The sequence below is a fragment of the Typopeltis vanoorti genome, chromosome 15 (assembly GCF_054136105.1).
Source record: "Typopeltis vanoorti isolate ZY-2024b chromosome 15, IOZ_Tvanoo_1.0, whole genome shotgun sequence".
NCBI lineage: Eukaryota > Metazoa > Arthropoda > Arachnida > Uropygi > Thelyphonidae > Typopeltis > Typopeltis vanoorti.
In genome coordinates this window covers 43,184,386-43,199,576 of record NC_143563.1, presented here as the reverse complement: position 1 = coordinate 43,199,576, position 15,191 = coordinate 43,184,386, and the positions used below count along the sequence as shown (strand labels likewise).

General features: G+C 34.2%; 1 protein-coding gene across 4 annotated transcripts in view; it reads right to left on the bottom strand.

Annotated features, from left to right (window-relative positions):
• LOC150098707 (uncharacterized) overlaps positions 1-15,191 on the bottom strand; it is a 202,021-nt gene that overhangs the window by 53,025 nt on the left and 133,805 nt on the right. For 3 of the 4 annotated variants that reach the window (XM_090404840.1, XM_090404842.1, XM_090404841.1), the window contains exon 8: positions 9,168-9,269. The exons of the other annotated variant lie outside the window; for it this stretch is intronic. In XM_090404840.1, the coding sequence (XP_090260966.1) occupies positions 9,168-9,269 (102 nt within the window). The remainder of the gene's footprint in view (positions 1-9,167; positions 9,270-15,191) is intronic. 4 annotated transcript variants of the gene reach the window in all.

Here is a 15,191-nt window from a genome sequence, read left to right as displayed (position 1 = left end):
TGAGAAAATAACTAATCTATTTTTGGAAAAACTTGGAAGAGCGAATACTGTAGTGGCATCCCTCATAACTGGTTCAGAGTCAATGCCTTATCCTAAAAGCAACTTCCTGACTTCATGCAACAAGGAGCTTAGCATAGTAACTTTTCCTGAATGGCAGACTATTCAGACATTATTATTATTGCACCCGCCATGGAGTCAGCAGACTCACTGTGGGAGGTTCATTCAAATGACAACATATTTTATGACACCAAATCTTAAAATCCTTAACAAATCTTGCATTAACAACACATTCTGGTAACACGTTCCATTCACTGACAATTCTTCATGTAAAAAATCTACTCTTCACCGCATTCTTACATAACTTCCAGGGATGGCCTCTGGTTTTTCCCCTTGTCTTCAACTCTTTATAATCCCATCTGGATTAATCTGATAAAATTCTCTCACTAACTTATGTCTCTATCATACACCTCTTTTCCTCCTATCCACTAAACTCTATAATCCACAGTTCTTCAACCTCTCTCCATAGCCAGCATTCCAAAGTCCTGACATTGTCTTAGTCACTCACCTGTGGACTCTCTCTCCAATGTCTCCACATCACATTGAAAACCAGGTGACCAGATTTGAGCACAAGTCCAAGTATGGTTTGACCAGTGCCTTATACAGTGGCACAATCACTTCCTTATCCCTACATGTTAGAGTACTTCTTTTCATAGCAGCAGTACAATATGCAGCCTTTGCAACACTAGCAATATTCCCTCTAAACTTCAGTCTACTGTCAACCATCACTCCCATATCTCTAATCTCATCCACTTCCTGCAGTATACAGCACCATCGATATATAGTACACAGCATTATATTTCTGCACTCCAAAATGCAACACCTTGTCATAGCTCTTCATAGTCTTACACCTTCATGTGCTTGTTATTCATTCTTCAATTCCCCAGATTTGCCCAAATGTCAGTCCTGTCATCACCTAATTTTGCATAATTATCACTCACTCTGTCAGTGCTTCTTACACAGTTATATAGTTTTACAACTGTTAATTTCTTATTTCAACATCTATAAATGAGATGCAAAATTCCTAGAATCAATGTCTTTCTTTCTGTTTCTACCTAGTTCTTAAAAGCATCCATCATCATCAAATTCCTGACATGTACCCTCAAGGAGTGCACAGAATATGATAGTACTACACGAAAAATTTACATCATTACTAACTTCCTATCTACAATTTTCCTCCAATTTTCTTACCTACCATACCTGTCAAGATTCCAACATGGTCAGATCTTATATTTCTATCTTCTGAGACATTTTTTACCATATCAATCCACCTATATCTTGGTCTTTCTCTAGGTCTTTTTCCTGCCAGCCTGGCAGAGAACATTTGTTTTGCTAATCTTTCTCCTATTCTGTTTAAGTGACTATATCACTGAGATTAGCTCTGCTGACACATGTCTGGATGCTAACAATGTAAGTTTATTCCTAACATCCTTGTTTTTAAAGATATTGCCATTGATGCCATCTGTTCACGCCCCTAATCTTTCTCAGGACTCATATATCTCTGTGGTCTCTAGTCTTTGGTCAAGTGTTTTACTTCTAACCCAGCTCTCAGATCAATAAGTTAAAATTAGTTTGAACAATGTCTTGTATACAGCTAATTTAGTGTTTTGACTAATTTCTCTCTTATTCCATATAAATTTATTCAGTGACTTCCTACCATATTAGCTTTGTTGATTCTGTTGTTATTTCCATATTTAATTTACCATCTTCAGTAAAAATCATGCCTAGATAGCTGAAATGTTTTAATTTGTTCTATAGGTTCTCTATTCACAATGCAGTTGATATTTTCAATGCTTCTGCCTATTTTCATTGTCTTTGTCTTGTTATTGCTGACCTTCATACCAAATCTTTTACAACAGTCATTCAATTTAGTTAGGGAATCTCGCAGACTTGTACTGGATTTATTTAGAAGTATAACATATCATCTGCATAAAGTAAAGAGCTGTGATTAACATCTCCAATTTTGACACCAGGTTGGATACCACTTTCCTTCATAATGTGATTGATATAGATAATGAATAACAGAGGGGATAATGTACATCCTTGTCTGACACCAGATTTAACATTAAACCATCTTCCTGTAATCAATTCTAACTGCTGACTTACAAGTCAAAAAAGTATCACTTGATATAATGTCCCACTGACACCATACAACTGTAGCATTTTGAATAGCTTTTCTCTTGGCACCTTATTATATGCCTTTTCCAGATCTACAAAACTTAAATACAGATCTTTGTTATATTCTCATGATTTCTCAACTATCTGTCGTAAAGTGAAAACCTGATCCCGACAGCCTCTATTTGGCCTGAATCCAGCTTGTTCTTCACCAAGCTTCTCTTCCACAATCCTTCTCGACCGTTTCTCAAGTATACTGGCATAAATCTTACCAGGGACACTCAGTAGAGAAATACCTCTGTAATTCTCACATTCAGTTTTATTTCCCTTTTTATATAAGGGTACTATGAGAGCTCTACTCCAATCATCCAATCAATAAAAACATCCTAAAGGATTATTATTGTTGAGAACTGAATAAATAAATCCAAAGTAAATTTAAACAGGTGTGTGCGCGCACGCACATGTAAGAACATACCAAATGGCTCATAATTATGATACTACAGTATAGTCAAGTCATTGCTGAAAATTGTTATCAAGTTAAAGATGACCCTCTTTCATATTCTTAATGTGAAGAGGATTGTTCAGTCATGTGTCTTCTTGTATACCTTCATAATCCTGGACCTGAAGAGATTTACACATTTCACACATTCAAATGTGTGTTCATGACAGTCTAATGCTTATGCATTCAACTGTGTTCTAATTGTTTTGTGCATCTGAACAGCACACAAATTTGTCAATATCCACATATATATATATATATATATATATATATATATCCACATATATGTAATTATATGCTTCAACTTGGTTGTTGTGATACATATCATCAACATATCTTTTCCAAACTTTCGGTTTAAATGAGAAGGAAGATATGGCTTTCGTTTCAAAATCTTCAAGGAAGATGTTAGCTAGAACTGGGAACAAAGGATTGCCCATTGCCAGGCCTTGTTTTTGTTGGTAAACGGAGTCCTGATATTTGAAGTAACCAGAATGAATGCAATGTTTTAATAAAGCAAACATTTTTTTGGATAATTTGTCCTTTAGTAATGTAAGTATCTCATCTGTAGGAACGTTAGTAAACAAAGATATAATGTCAAAACTTGCTAGAATGTCATTTTCATTGATGGGAATATCTTTTATATGTGAAAATCTGTGGTGTTTTTGATGAAAGATGAAGATTTATTGGAGAAACACTTGAGGTACTTTGCTAGATATTTTGAAAGTTTATATGTAGGTGAATCAATTCCTTCTACAATTGGGCGAAGAGGGATGTTTTCTTTATGAATTTTGGGAACTCCATAGATGCGTGGGATAAGAGGATGTAGAGAGCGTAAAGAGAGGCGAACATTATGAGGAAGTTCACTCGCAGTCTTTAACAAGTTGTTTGTACGGTTTTGTAATTCTCTTGTAGGATCTTCCTGAAGAATTGAATATGTCGAACTATCTCCAAGTAATTGAAGCATTTTGTTGTGGTAATCTTCAGAGTTGAGGATGACCGTGGAATTGCCTTTATCAGCAGGTAAAATAATAATGTTACTGTTCTGTTTTAGATTTTTTAGGGCTTGTCTTTCAGCCAGAGAAATATTATCTGTTGGAGGTGTTTAGCATTATTTATAATGAAAATCGATTCAATACGAAGAAGTTTCGCCAAATGATTAGGAATGAGTGAACTTGCCTTTTCTATTTTTGTAAGGAGAGATTCTTTAGGGATAAATTTTGGAGAGGGAATGAAATTGAGACCTATGAGAAGGAAGATATGAAAGCCATATCTTCCTTCTCATTTAAACCGAAAGTTTGGAAAAGATATTTTGATGATATTTTCATTGTTTGGAATCACGGGCATCTCTCATAGCTTTTCTTAATCATCTTAACATCCAACATCCCAATATAAAATTTACTGCTGATCTAGAAAATAATAACTCCTTGCCTTTCCTGGATGTCATGCTTATACGTTGCTCTGAAAGATTAAAAATCTCTATATACAGAAAACCTACTCATACCAATAGATATCTGCATAATCTTTCTCATCATTTTCCACCACAAAAACTTGGAACTATATCTACCTTAGGACACAGAGCACGCTCTCTCTTGAATGAACAAGATGAACTACAAAAAGAAATAAATCAACTCTCGCTTATCTTTAAACAAAATGGTTACTCTGAAAAAACGATTAAGAAATTTCTTCTGGATCCTCCTAGACCAGGGGTCGGCAACCTGCGGCTCTTTTCGTTATTAAACGATCCATCTAAACATAGAAGTAAAAAGAAATTTTTTGTAGGTCAAATGATCTCTAACCATATGTCGATACGTCAGTTCACGTCAGTTTACATTGGGCGCGATCAGCCAGGCAGAGACGCAGAGAGGCTACTTTGTAGCGAATGGCGATCGCTACGGTAGCGCTACGATCCAGCAGTTGGCTTTGGCACATTTGTGACGTCACGCTAGGCTAGCATATGTAGCGTTACGGTAGCGCTTGCCTGTCTGAACGTGCCCATTGTCTTCGCATATAGTGCAGGTGTGGTCTGTAAATCTGCTCACTTTGTTAAAATAAGTAACGGTTTTGTAGTGGACGTTGCAGTACTTTCATTTACTGGTGATTGTGTTAGGTAACGTGAATATTGTAACATTAAATTAAATATTAACAAAATAAAAATATTTTTACAATATTTAAAATGTCAGCAAAGAAGAGAAGGATAGAACAAGAAAATAATGAGTTTAACAGTGAATGGACCGAAACCTATGCATTTGTAGCAAATACAGCAGAATTTCTAATGTGTTTAATATGCCATGAAAAGCTTTCAAACAATAAAAAATCAAATATACAAAGACATTTTTTAAATAAACACGATACATTTGACAAAGCATATCCACGGGGAGATGAAAGAAAAAAGGCAGTAGAAGAGCTGCAACGCAAAGTAAACCTAACTAAATGTTCATTTGCCATTGGAAAAAAGCATCAAGAAATACTATTGCTAATTTTGTGGCCGCTCAAGAAGTTGTTAAACGAGGAAAACCTTTTACAGACAAATATGTGAAAGAATGTTTTATTAAAATGTCCGAATATCTTTTCTGCGATTTTAAAAACAAAGCGGAAATAATTACAAAAATAAAAGACATATCATTATCTACTAAGATTGTAAGGGACAGAACTATACGAATGGAAGAAGATATAACAAATCAGCAAGGTTACAGATCTAAATTCAACACCAGGATTCTCCATTGCCTGTGACGAATCATGCGATGTGGATGATATTGAACAGATTATACTTATTTGTAGATACATAAATTCTCAAGGACCTCAGGAAGAATTACTCGATATACTGTCCCTTACAGGACAAACTCATGGAGAAGACATTGACTCTGCTGTTACCACTTGCTTGTAAGGTAAGGTAAGGGTATTAATATTAAGAAATAATATTTATTGCAACCGATGGGGCGCCAAGCATGAAAGGTACAAAAAGAGGTTTTGTTTCTTTATTTAAAAAACAAATTTTGCATGACGTGTTTTCCTTTCACTGCATAATCCATCAAACTTTTCCAAAAGAGATAACAGTAGCGATGGATTTGGTTGTAGAAATTGTTAACAAAATAATGGCAATACCGCTACATCATCGGAAATTTTGTGAACTTCTTAAAGAAATCAATTGCGAATATTCCGATCTTCTTTTGCATAACAGAATAAGATAGCTTTCCAGAAGTGCGGTGTTGATGCGATTTGCCACCTGCCTTGGAGAGGTTAAGTTGTTTCTAAGACAAAAGGACCTTGAATATGCACAGTTAAAAGATATTCATTGGTTATAAAAATTCTACTTTATAGTGGATATGACTTCCCATTTAAATGCACTAAATATGAAACTACAGTGAAAGGGAAATACAGCAGTTTTGCTTTTAGAAGAAGTGATTTCGTTTGGACAAAAATTATATTTGTTTGCGACAGACTTAGAGAAAGGAGCATTATTACATTTTCCTACGTTGAAGAAATATCAAGAACAAGCTGATGATTCCATAAATTTAACCTTTTTCAAAGAAATTGTGGTAAACATGCAATCTGAATTTAATGGGAGATTTGAGGAGTTTAGAAAGAACAAGGCAACTATGTCATTTTTATTGCGGCCACTTGAAATTAATCCTGTCGAATTAATTTTTTCAACTTTTGCTGGAATTGATGAGGCTGCATTTCAACTTGAGTTTGAGCACCTGAAAACCAAGGATTTATGGAATTCAAAATTTAGAAATCTTAAAGCTGACCTTAAGAAATCTTAAAGCTGGAGGAGTTGGAAAGATAAAAATCTACCCTTGCAATACAACACAAATGGTCTGAAATAGAAGATCTTAAAAAGCAAGATCAGATTGTATTTGACATGTGAATTCTTTACCGGACACTTACATTCAGTTAAAAAAATACGCATTTGGACTTATATCGATTTTCGGATCGACATATTTGGGTGAGTAAATATTTTCTAATATGAATTTTATTAAAAGTAAGTTGAGCAACCAACTAAACAACGTGAGTCTTTCGTCATGTTTGAAAATGAAAATTACGACGTATTCGCCGCATATTGAGAAACTATCCGAAGAAGTTCAACAGCAAAAGTCGCACTAAAAAGATATTTTAAATTTAAAAAATTAAAGAAATTTTTTATTTTTTTTGGCTCTTTATTTTTCAATAATTTACGTGCACCTTTTCTCTCAACTCGTATAGCAGACACTATATAAAGCTCTTATCATTACAATGTTGGTATTATTTGGTCTACCTACTCACTGATGAGACCCTAAAAAAGGATTGAAACCGGTCTGGGTAGTGATCCCCCCGCCTATAATACATAACAACATACAACTCCCAGGAGTTGTGTTTTATATTATGAGAAAAATACTAAGAAAAGTGATTGGAGCTTTCTCCACCTCTGCTACTAGTTAACCAGTGTTGTACTACCGGGTGTTTGCTTACGCTTGGATTCGCCGAACCTTTATAGCGTGCTATATTCTGCATGAAACTCTACGATTCCTAGCTTATAGTTTCTTGTTCGGCTGTGAAACGATGTCGGATTCAATATTCCCTTAATTTAAATAATTTTTACATCTCCAAAGTGATCAAAGAGTGAGCCTTTTGGCTCTTTATTTTTCAAAAAAATAGGTGTTATTGGATTTTATACATATGCTTTTATAAGGAGAAGGAAATCTTTGTTTAAAAAAAAAAATCAGCTAACGCCTTTTTATTCCCATATACGGGGAGTAGGCGAGGCCATTTAGCCCTATCTAACTTTTGGAGACTGAGTGGGCAGTTCAATCTCCACTGGTACCAATCAGAGATAGATGGCCCAAGGCTATCACTAATTAAGCGGTACACACTTTGAGAAGACGGCTCAAACGTGCCGCCATCTCATGGTCCCTAACCCTAACACAATATATTTAATGTCTGAAATAATGTGGGTTCTACGGTCGATTTTCTTGAGTTTACGGGATGAAAAACCCAAGTTTCCGGGAGGAAAAACCCGCTTGCCCGTGACAGAGATCGACTAACTCGGGAACCGGTCGAAAAAAGGCTTAGAAAAATTTCCTCTAGTCGCCGACTAGACTCGAAACCAAGTCTTCCTTCGTGCGGCCAAGCGCTGTGGTGTGCAAACGCCACATCCACTGAGCTACACAGGGTAATCTTTGTTTTATTATTTAATATTTTAAAATATCATATTTTAAAATATTAAATAATAAAATTTCATGGTTTTTTTTTTTATGATTTCATGTGACGTGTCACCACTGTGTTTTACAAGTATGATAACGTGTTACTATAAAAAAAAAAAAAAAAAAAAAAAAACGTGCGGCTCCCTAATTTTTTTTTAATAGATATAATTTTAAAAATGGCTCTTCATTCCAAAAAGGTTGCCGACCCCTGTCCTAGACAGTGCACCACAGGAACTAGTAATTTTAAAGGCAGCATCTCCATCCCATATATTAGCACAGTCTCTAACAAATTAGCAAAAGTCCTTAAAAAATATAACATCAAGACGTTCTTCACCACCCTTCCAAAAATCCGTTCTCTAATCAGTCATCCAAAGTCTCCTCATCACAACCTAAAATATCCAGGTGTATATAAATTATGGTGCGATTGCAATATCCCTTATTTCGGACAAACTAACAAATCTGTTGAGCAACGTATAGAAGAGCATAAAAGAGACATCTCTTACAAAAGATCACATGCAACTGCTTTATCCAGTCATGTTCTTTTTTCAAATAATCCTAATGATGATCAACAAAGCCACTCCATTTGCTGGGATAGATTAGAAAATATTTTTCGCTCTGATGATGAGTTTGAGAGAAAAATTATAGAATCAAGGGAAATCCTTCTGAATCCTGTCCACTGAAACAACAATTTGAGTTATAACATCCCAGATAGCCATGCTGCAGTTATTCAATATTGGCGTTCACGTGAGTCTGCACGCATACTTGCAATAAACAATGGCACGTCTGTTAGAACAACTTGAAAAAATACAACGTTTTTTATGTATCAATTATGTGTGGCGATATTTTACCTGTATTTTCAAGTTTTTAGATACTTCAATGTTTATTACTATTCTCTTCCTTTAAGAATACCTGATGAAGGCTATTATAAGCCGAAACTAGTTGTATTAATCTTATTAAATCTTTATAAGTAATCTCGGTTTTTAAGTCATTAAATCTATTTTTAAAAAAAATCCACACACACATACATATATATATATGTAACTTAATAAACAATCCTATAAGCATCCAACACAACTTGATACAGATGGATTACTGAAAGCCATACTAATATAAAAAGAATGTTCTTGGGTGTTTACAAGTCCACTCCTATGACCAATACTGCTTTAATTTATTATGACTCTAAGGCCAAGAAACCTCAAGTTTCAACAGTTCAAATAAATTAGTTCACTAAAGAGAGAGAGAGAGAAAGAGAGAGAGATCAGTAGCTAAAATTACTGGTGTCTTTTAAGGAATGATCACTAAATCTAGTTTCCTACCTGAGACAGAATACCTGAACCAGAAGAAAAATTTGAAGAGCTTCGGGCCAGCCCAGTTAATTCTGGAGTATTATGTAATGTTGCTGCCTTGAGTTCAGATTCCTATATAAACAAAAATAATCAGAGCTCATTTGAGTGCTTATAACACTACATGTGTGTTCCCTTGCCATGTATCATCATCATCAAATTAATAGTATGTGTATTTACTGTATTTAACCAAATGCAAAGGTAAATAAACTGTGAATGCAATGATTGCAAACTCTGATTCTTATGAAACTTAAAAATAACTTTGCTCACAGTGGAGGCAAGTTACATGAATCTTCCCATAGAATTCCATCATAATTTAAGAAATTAGTCCTGATTCTCTCTTTACTATTCTCAATATTGTTCAAGTAATGATAAATTCCCAATTTCATGTTATACCATAGTTATTAAAATATTTGTGTGTGTGTGTGTGTGTACAACCACATCTGGACTAGTGTGCATCATAATGCTGGTTCAGGGCATAAGATTGTACAGAAGATTTGAAATTGGAAGTGACCATTACTTAGTACTAAGCAGGATAAAAATAGATATCACATTGAAAAGAACAGCATGTAAGAAAGTTTTAAAAATAATTGAAGTTGAGCAGCTTTTACAGGTAAATTGTAGAGAAAACTATATAAACATTATTGAAGATAAAATGAAACAAATTGAAAACAAGAACAACACCTTAGAGTCTCAGTGGCAAACTCAGAAGACATTGATTGACTCAGCTAGGGAAGTATGTGGTGAAGTTGTCTGCAAGAATAGAAAAATAAGAACCTCATGGTGGACACAAGAAGTTTAAGAAGTAGTCCTGGAAAAGAAGAAAGTATACCAAAAGTTCCTAGCAAATTAAGTCAGCAGATGTTCTTAAAGAATACAGAGGGAAAATGTAAGAGTGCTAAGTTATGTGTAAAAGTAGCTAAACAAAAGTTGTGGAAAGACTTTGGTAAGAATATGGAAAATAAATATTAGAAAGGTGGCAAAATGTTCTGGAGACTATTGAAGAAGTTTAGAAATGGAGGAAAGAGTACTGTAAAAGGAATCAAAGATGATTAAGGTGACATAAAAGCTGAAGATATGGATATCCTAGCTGTCTGGAGTAATTACTTTGAAAGACTGTTAAATGAACCAAGAATTGAACAGAACCATAAGAGGAATGTAAAGAGGAGTACATATCAATACTTGAGGTAGAAAAAGCCATTAAAAACTAAAATGTGGAAAGGCGGCTGGAGTAGATATTTGACCAGAAATGCTTTAGTATGAAGTATAAAAGTTTTGCAGTGGCTACACTGCATAATTCAGAGGTCAGAAGGTGGAATTCCCAATGATTGGAGTAGAGCTCTCATAGCACCCACCTATAAAAAATGGAATATCACTAAATGTGAGAATTACAGGTGAATTTCTCCACTAAGCATCCCAAGTAATATTTATGCAAGCATACGTGAAAAGAGATTGAGAAAGATTGGGGAAGAGAAATTTGAAGAAGAACAGGTTAGGTTCAGGCCAAATAGAGGTTGTCAAAATCAGATTTTTAATTTAAGTCAAACAGTTGAGAAATCGTGGTAATATGACAAGGATCTGTAGTTAATTTTTGTAGATCTGGAAAAGGCATACAACAAGATGCCCAGAGAAAAGCTTTTCAAGACACTACAATTATATGGGGTGAATGGAACATTATACAGAGAAATATATAGTATGTATATTTAAGTTGTCAGTCAACACAACTTAAATATACATACTACATATTTCTATATATAAAAATATATATATATTTCTATATAGAAATTCAAGTTAGAATTGAAGGAAATACAGGAAGATGGTTTGATGTAAAATCAGGGGTAAGACAAGAAAGCACATTATCTCCACTCTTATTCATCATCTATATCAATCATATTATGAAAGAAAGTGATAGTAGGCCTCTATTAGAATTGAAGAGGTCAAACTTAGCTCTTTGCTTTATGCAGATGATGTTGCACTTCTAAACACATATTCCAAGTCTCCAGAATTCTCTAAATTGAATACTAGCTATAACAAATTTGGTATGAAAATCAGCAATAAAAAGACCAAAAGTATGAAAATAGGCAGATGCATAGAAAACTTCCACTGCATTCTGAATGGAAATCCTTTAGAATAAATAAAATATTTCAGCTATTTAGGCACAGTTTTCTGTGAAGATGGCAGGTTAAATCTGGAAATAGACAACAGAATAAACAAAGCTGGTATGGTGCATAGCCAGCTGAATAAATTTATATGGAATAAGAGAGAAATTAGCCAAAACACCAAACTAGCAGTATACAAGACAGTGTTGAAACCAATTTTAACTTATGGATCTGAGAGTTGGGTTAGAAATAAAGTAGTTGATCAAAAACTAGAGACCACAGATATGAGTTCTGAGAAAAATTAGGAGTGAACCGATGACATCAATGGCAGAATCATATTCAATATGTTAATTTTTACGGCTATTTTTGCCTACTCCCTTTTTATAATGTCATTGGCTTTTTACTCAATTTTTAGGGCATTACTAATGTTTTAAAGATAGATACATGAAGAATATATGGGAAGAATAATTTTGAACATACCTTTGTAGGATGTTCCGGGTTATCTTCTTATTCAGTCATCTGGCGAATGGCGATATACATTTGTATTACTGCTGAGATATGACTGAAAGGAAGGGGGGGTGGAAATGTGGAGACATGCGAATTTTAAAACCCAGGGTTTTTAGGGGTGGGCTCACAATTCTTTGGGAAGAAGGTGAAAAAATATAGATTTTTTGGGGGAGACAGATAGAACATCATGGAACAAGATTAGGGGTGGGAGTAATAGGGGGTGTGAGCAGTTTGACAGTGTGTCGTCTTCGGAACTTGTGGGAAAAGTGGAGGCTATGCCATGTCAACTTGGCGTTTTTGTCTTGGGTGTATCTGTGTTGTTTTCTATCGGTTGGAGTCGTGACCTAATTTTAAAGAAAAACAAAAATAAGGTCACGCCTGGGCTTGGTGTTTTTGTTTTGGGTGTATCTGTGTAGGTTTCTATTGGTTGGTGTTGTTACATAATTTTTATTTTTCTTTAAAACATAAAAATTAGGTCACGACTCCGACTAATAGAAAACAACACAGATAGCCTCCACTTTTCTCATGTTTTAGGGCATTACTAATGCCCTAAAAATTGAGTAAAAAGCCAATGACATTATAAAAAATGGTTCTCCTAAACAAAAATATCCATAAAAATTAATATTTATTTAGAGTAACATGGAAATTTTTCCAGAAATAATATCTGTATTAAAAATGAATATATTAGAGAGGAACATGACAATATTGGCATTCAAGAATGTGTCAGCAGAGCTAATCTAAGGTGGTATAGCTACTTAAATTGAATGGGTGAGGAAAGGTTAGCAAAGCAGGTGTTTGATGCCAAGATGGCAGGAAAGAGACCCAGTGGAAGATTCACGAAATGCTAGATATGACAATATTGGAGTGCTCACACGTAATAGATTGATTTGGAGGAAAATTGTTGATAGGAGAGTAACAATAATGTAAACTTAATCATGTAGTGCTGTCATAGCAAAATGAAACACCCCTTGGGGGTACATATCATGAAATTAATGATGATGATGATGATAAAATTTACAATCAGCCATTTAAAATGATAGAAAATGAAGACTATTAAACCAAGAAACTGAAATTTGTCTTCCAGAACAAACACTTTGGTTAACACATAACATGGAGCAAAAATCCACAAGTAGAGACAGTACTTGATTACTTCAAATACTGTACACAGTCACGAGCATCGTGCTGGATGTTTGTGACTGTATTTAGATCGGAGATGAATTTCTGGGAGTAATTACTGTCCCACTTATTGGAGACCTGCAGTGGCTTGAAAAAGTTCTTTGTCTGGTTTTGTACATTATGTGAAAAATAAATAAAAATACCAAAATATATATAAAATTAATAAAAATATAAAAAAATCTTTAGCCTATTCACAGTACTAATGTATTGTCTCTGTTTAAACCTTTCATGGGTAGGAGTCACATAAAAAAAAATAAATAAAAAAACTCATTTTACTGGGTTATTGGGATGTTTGATGTGTCTGCTGGAAAGATGCTGGCTAGGTTTGAAATGAATGGCATTATGAAATGTGGACGGACTAACACATTTCATAATGTCATTATGGTTTTTGTAATGGCAATTTGAAATCTGATGTAGAGAAATATTAAGTGATTTCCCAAACAGATTTAACTGACACTTTCTATTGATGTATACTGATAGTCATGGAGAAAAGGAATCATTTGGTGTTGAATCTGAATGTGGCATTATATTCAACAAGTTCAATATAACATATTTTTGAGTACAATGCAGTCATGGAATACTCAACAATATCTGTATATTTTGGAGTCTTTGAAATGATTGAAGGGAGGGTGCTAAGTAAAGAGAATTTGCATCAATACCATTTTCAAAAAGTACAGTGAAAAAGACAGATGGAATTACAAGAGAGTATATAAATGCTGTACATGTAAATACACTCTTTCTGCCAATAAAGCAATGTTTACTCAAGATGTAGTGAATTATACTTGTAATAAGCATTTATGGGCTTTGTGAAACCCTTAACAACAGCTGAACTGAATTTCATTAAATATAAGATATGGATTGAACAACTTAGAACTCAATTTTCCATCTTGGCTGGCCAAGTGCAGAACACTTCTCTCTGTTCAATAGGTCAGGGGTTCAAATTTCACTATTAGCATGAATGTTTGTGAATACCTTCAAGGTGGTATAAGATTTCACTGTCCAATATGAGACCACCATCCTCCATAATGGAGGTCTGAAGTGTCTTGAAAAAAATTCCAAATTTTGGTTTCTAAAGCTGGATTTCTAGATTATTATCTCACAAAACAAAAAAGGAACCAGGCCTTTTGAAGGTTGCTCCTTTATTGATGTGACAGCATATATATTTTCATTGCGATAGAATATTATTTCAACAGGTTTGTTTTCAATTCTACCACTAGTCCAAACATTTGAAAGGTCAAGGACCTTATTCTTGAGCAGTTAGGCTTTCTGACCTTAACATTATATCTGGGATCACATGAAAACATTAATATATGTGCAGAAGGTTAACAACAGAGATACTCTAAAACGGAGACTTCTGGATGATACAGATTACAATCAAAATGACTCAATAATACAGACTAATACTAGCATTATCCAATATCTGGTGGCAATGTGGATCAAAGTAAAAAAGACATTATAAGCAGCTATTATGAGGGGAGGGATGGATGTTTATTTCTTAGAATAACTGATTTTCCAACGTTTCCCAAAGAATACAACTCTCACAGCTTTTCCAATCAAATGTGAGCAAGTTCCTCATTGCCTATCCACAGTACTAGTGTACTATAGGTTAATTAATCTCTCATGGATAGGCTCCCCATAAAAAAAAAATTTTTTAATTAAAATTAAAAAAAAAACTAAAGTAAGGCAGTTTCCTTCACAAACACCATATGTGTGCTTAGTTATTTTTACTGTATTTATTTTCTGAGTTCATCATCCAAACACAAGAACCAATATAAGGACTTTTCCACTGGAAGACATTTTTTATAAGGAGAAGCAGAATTTTTCCTCAGCAAAACATGCTAACTGACAGAGAACATGAAACAAACAATGTAATATGCTGGTCTTAGGATCTTAAATGTCTCCTCTATAATTCCACCCAATCAAATGCAACAGCATATATTTTAATTAATAATTAAGTGAAATAAATATCATTAAAAAATATTGATTTTTCATTTAGCATCCAGTAATCTGAAAAATAATAATCTGCACACAATCCTGTTTTAATTAGTTCTGATTAATGAGTATCAACTATAGTCAATAAGGTTAAACACAGTTATACTTACAAAAATATGTTGCCAGTTTGATGAGACAATTATACAAACTGTTATAGTCACTGAAAATGACAGAAATGGAAGTCATGGCACACCCTGACTATTCTTGCAGTGTACAAGTTAAA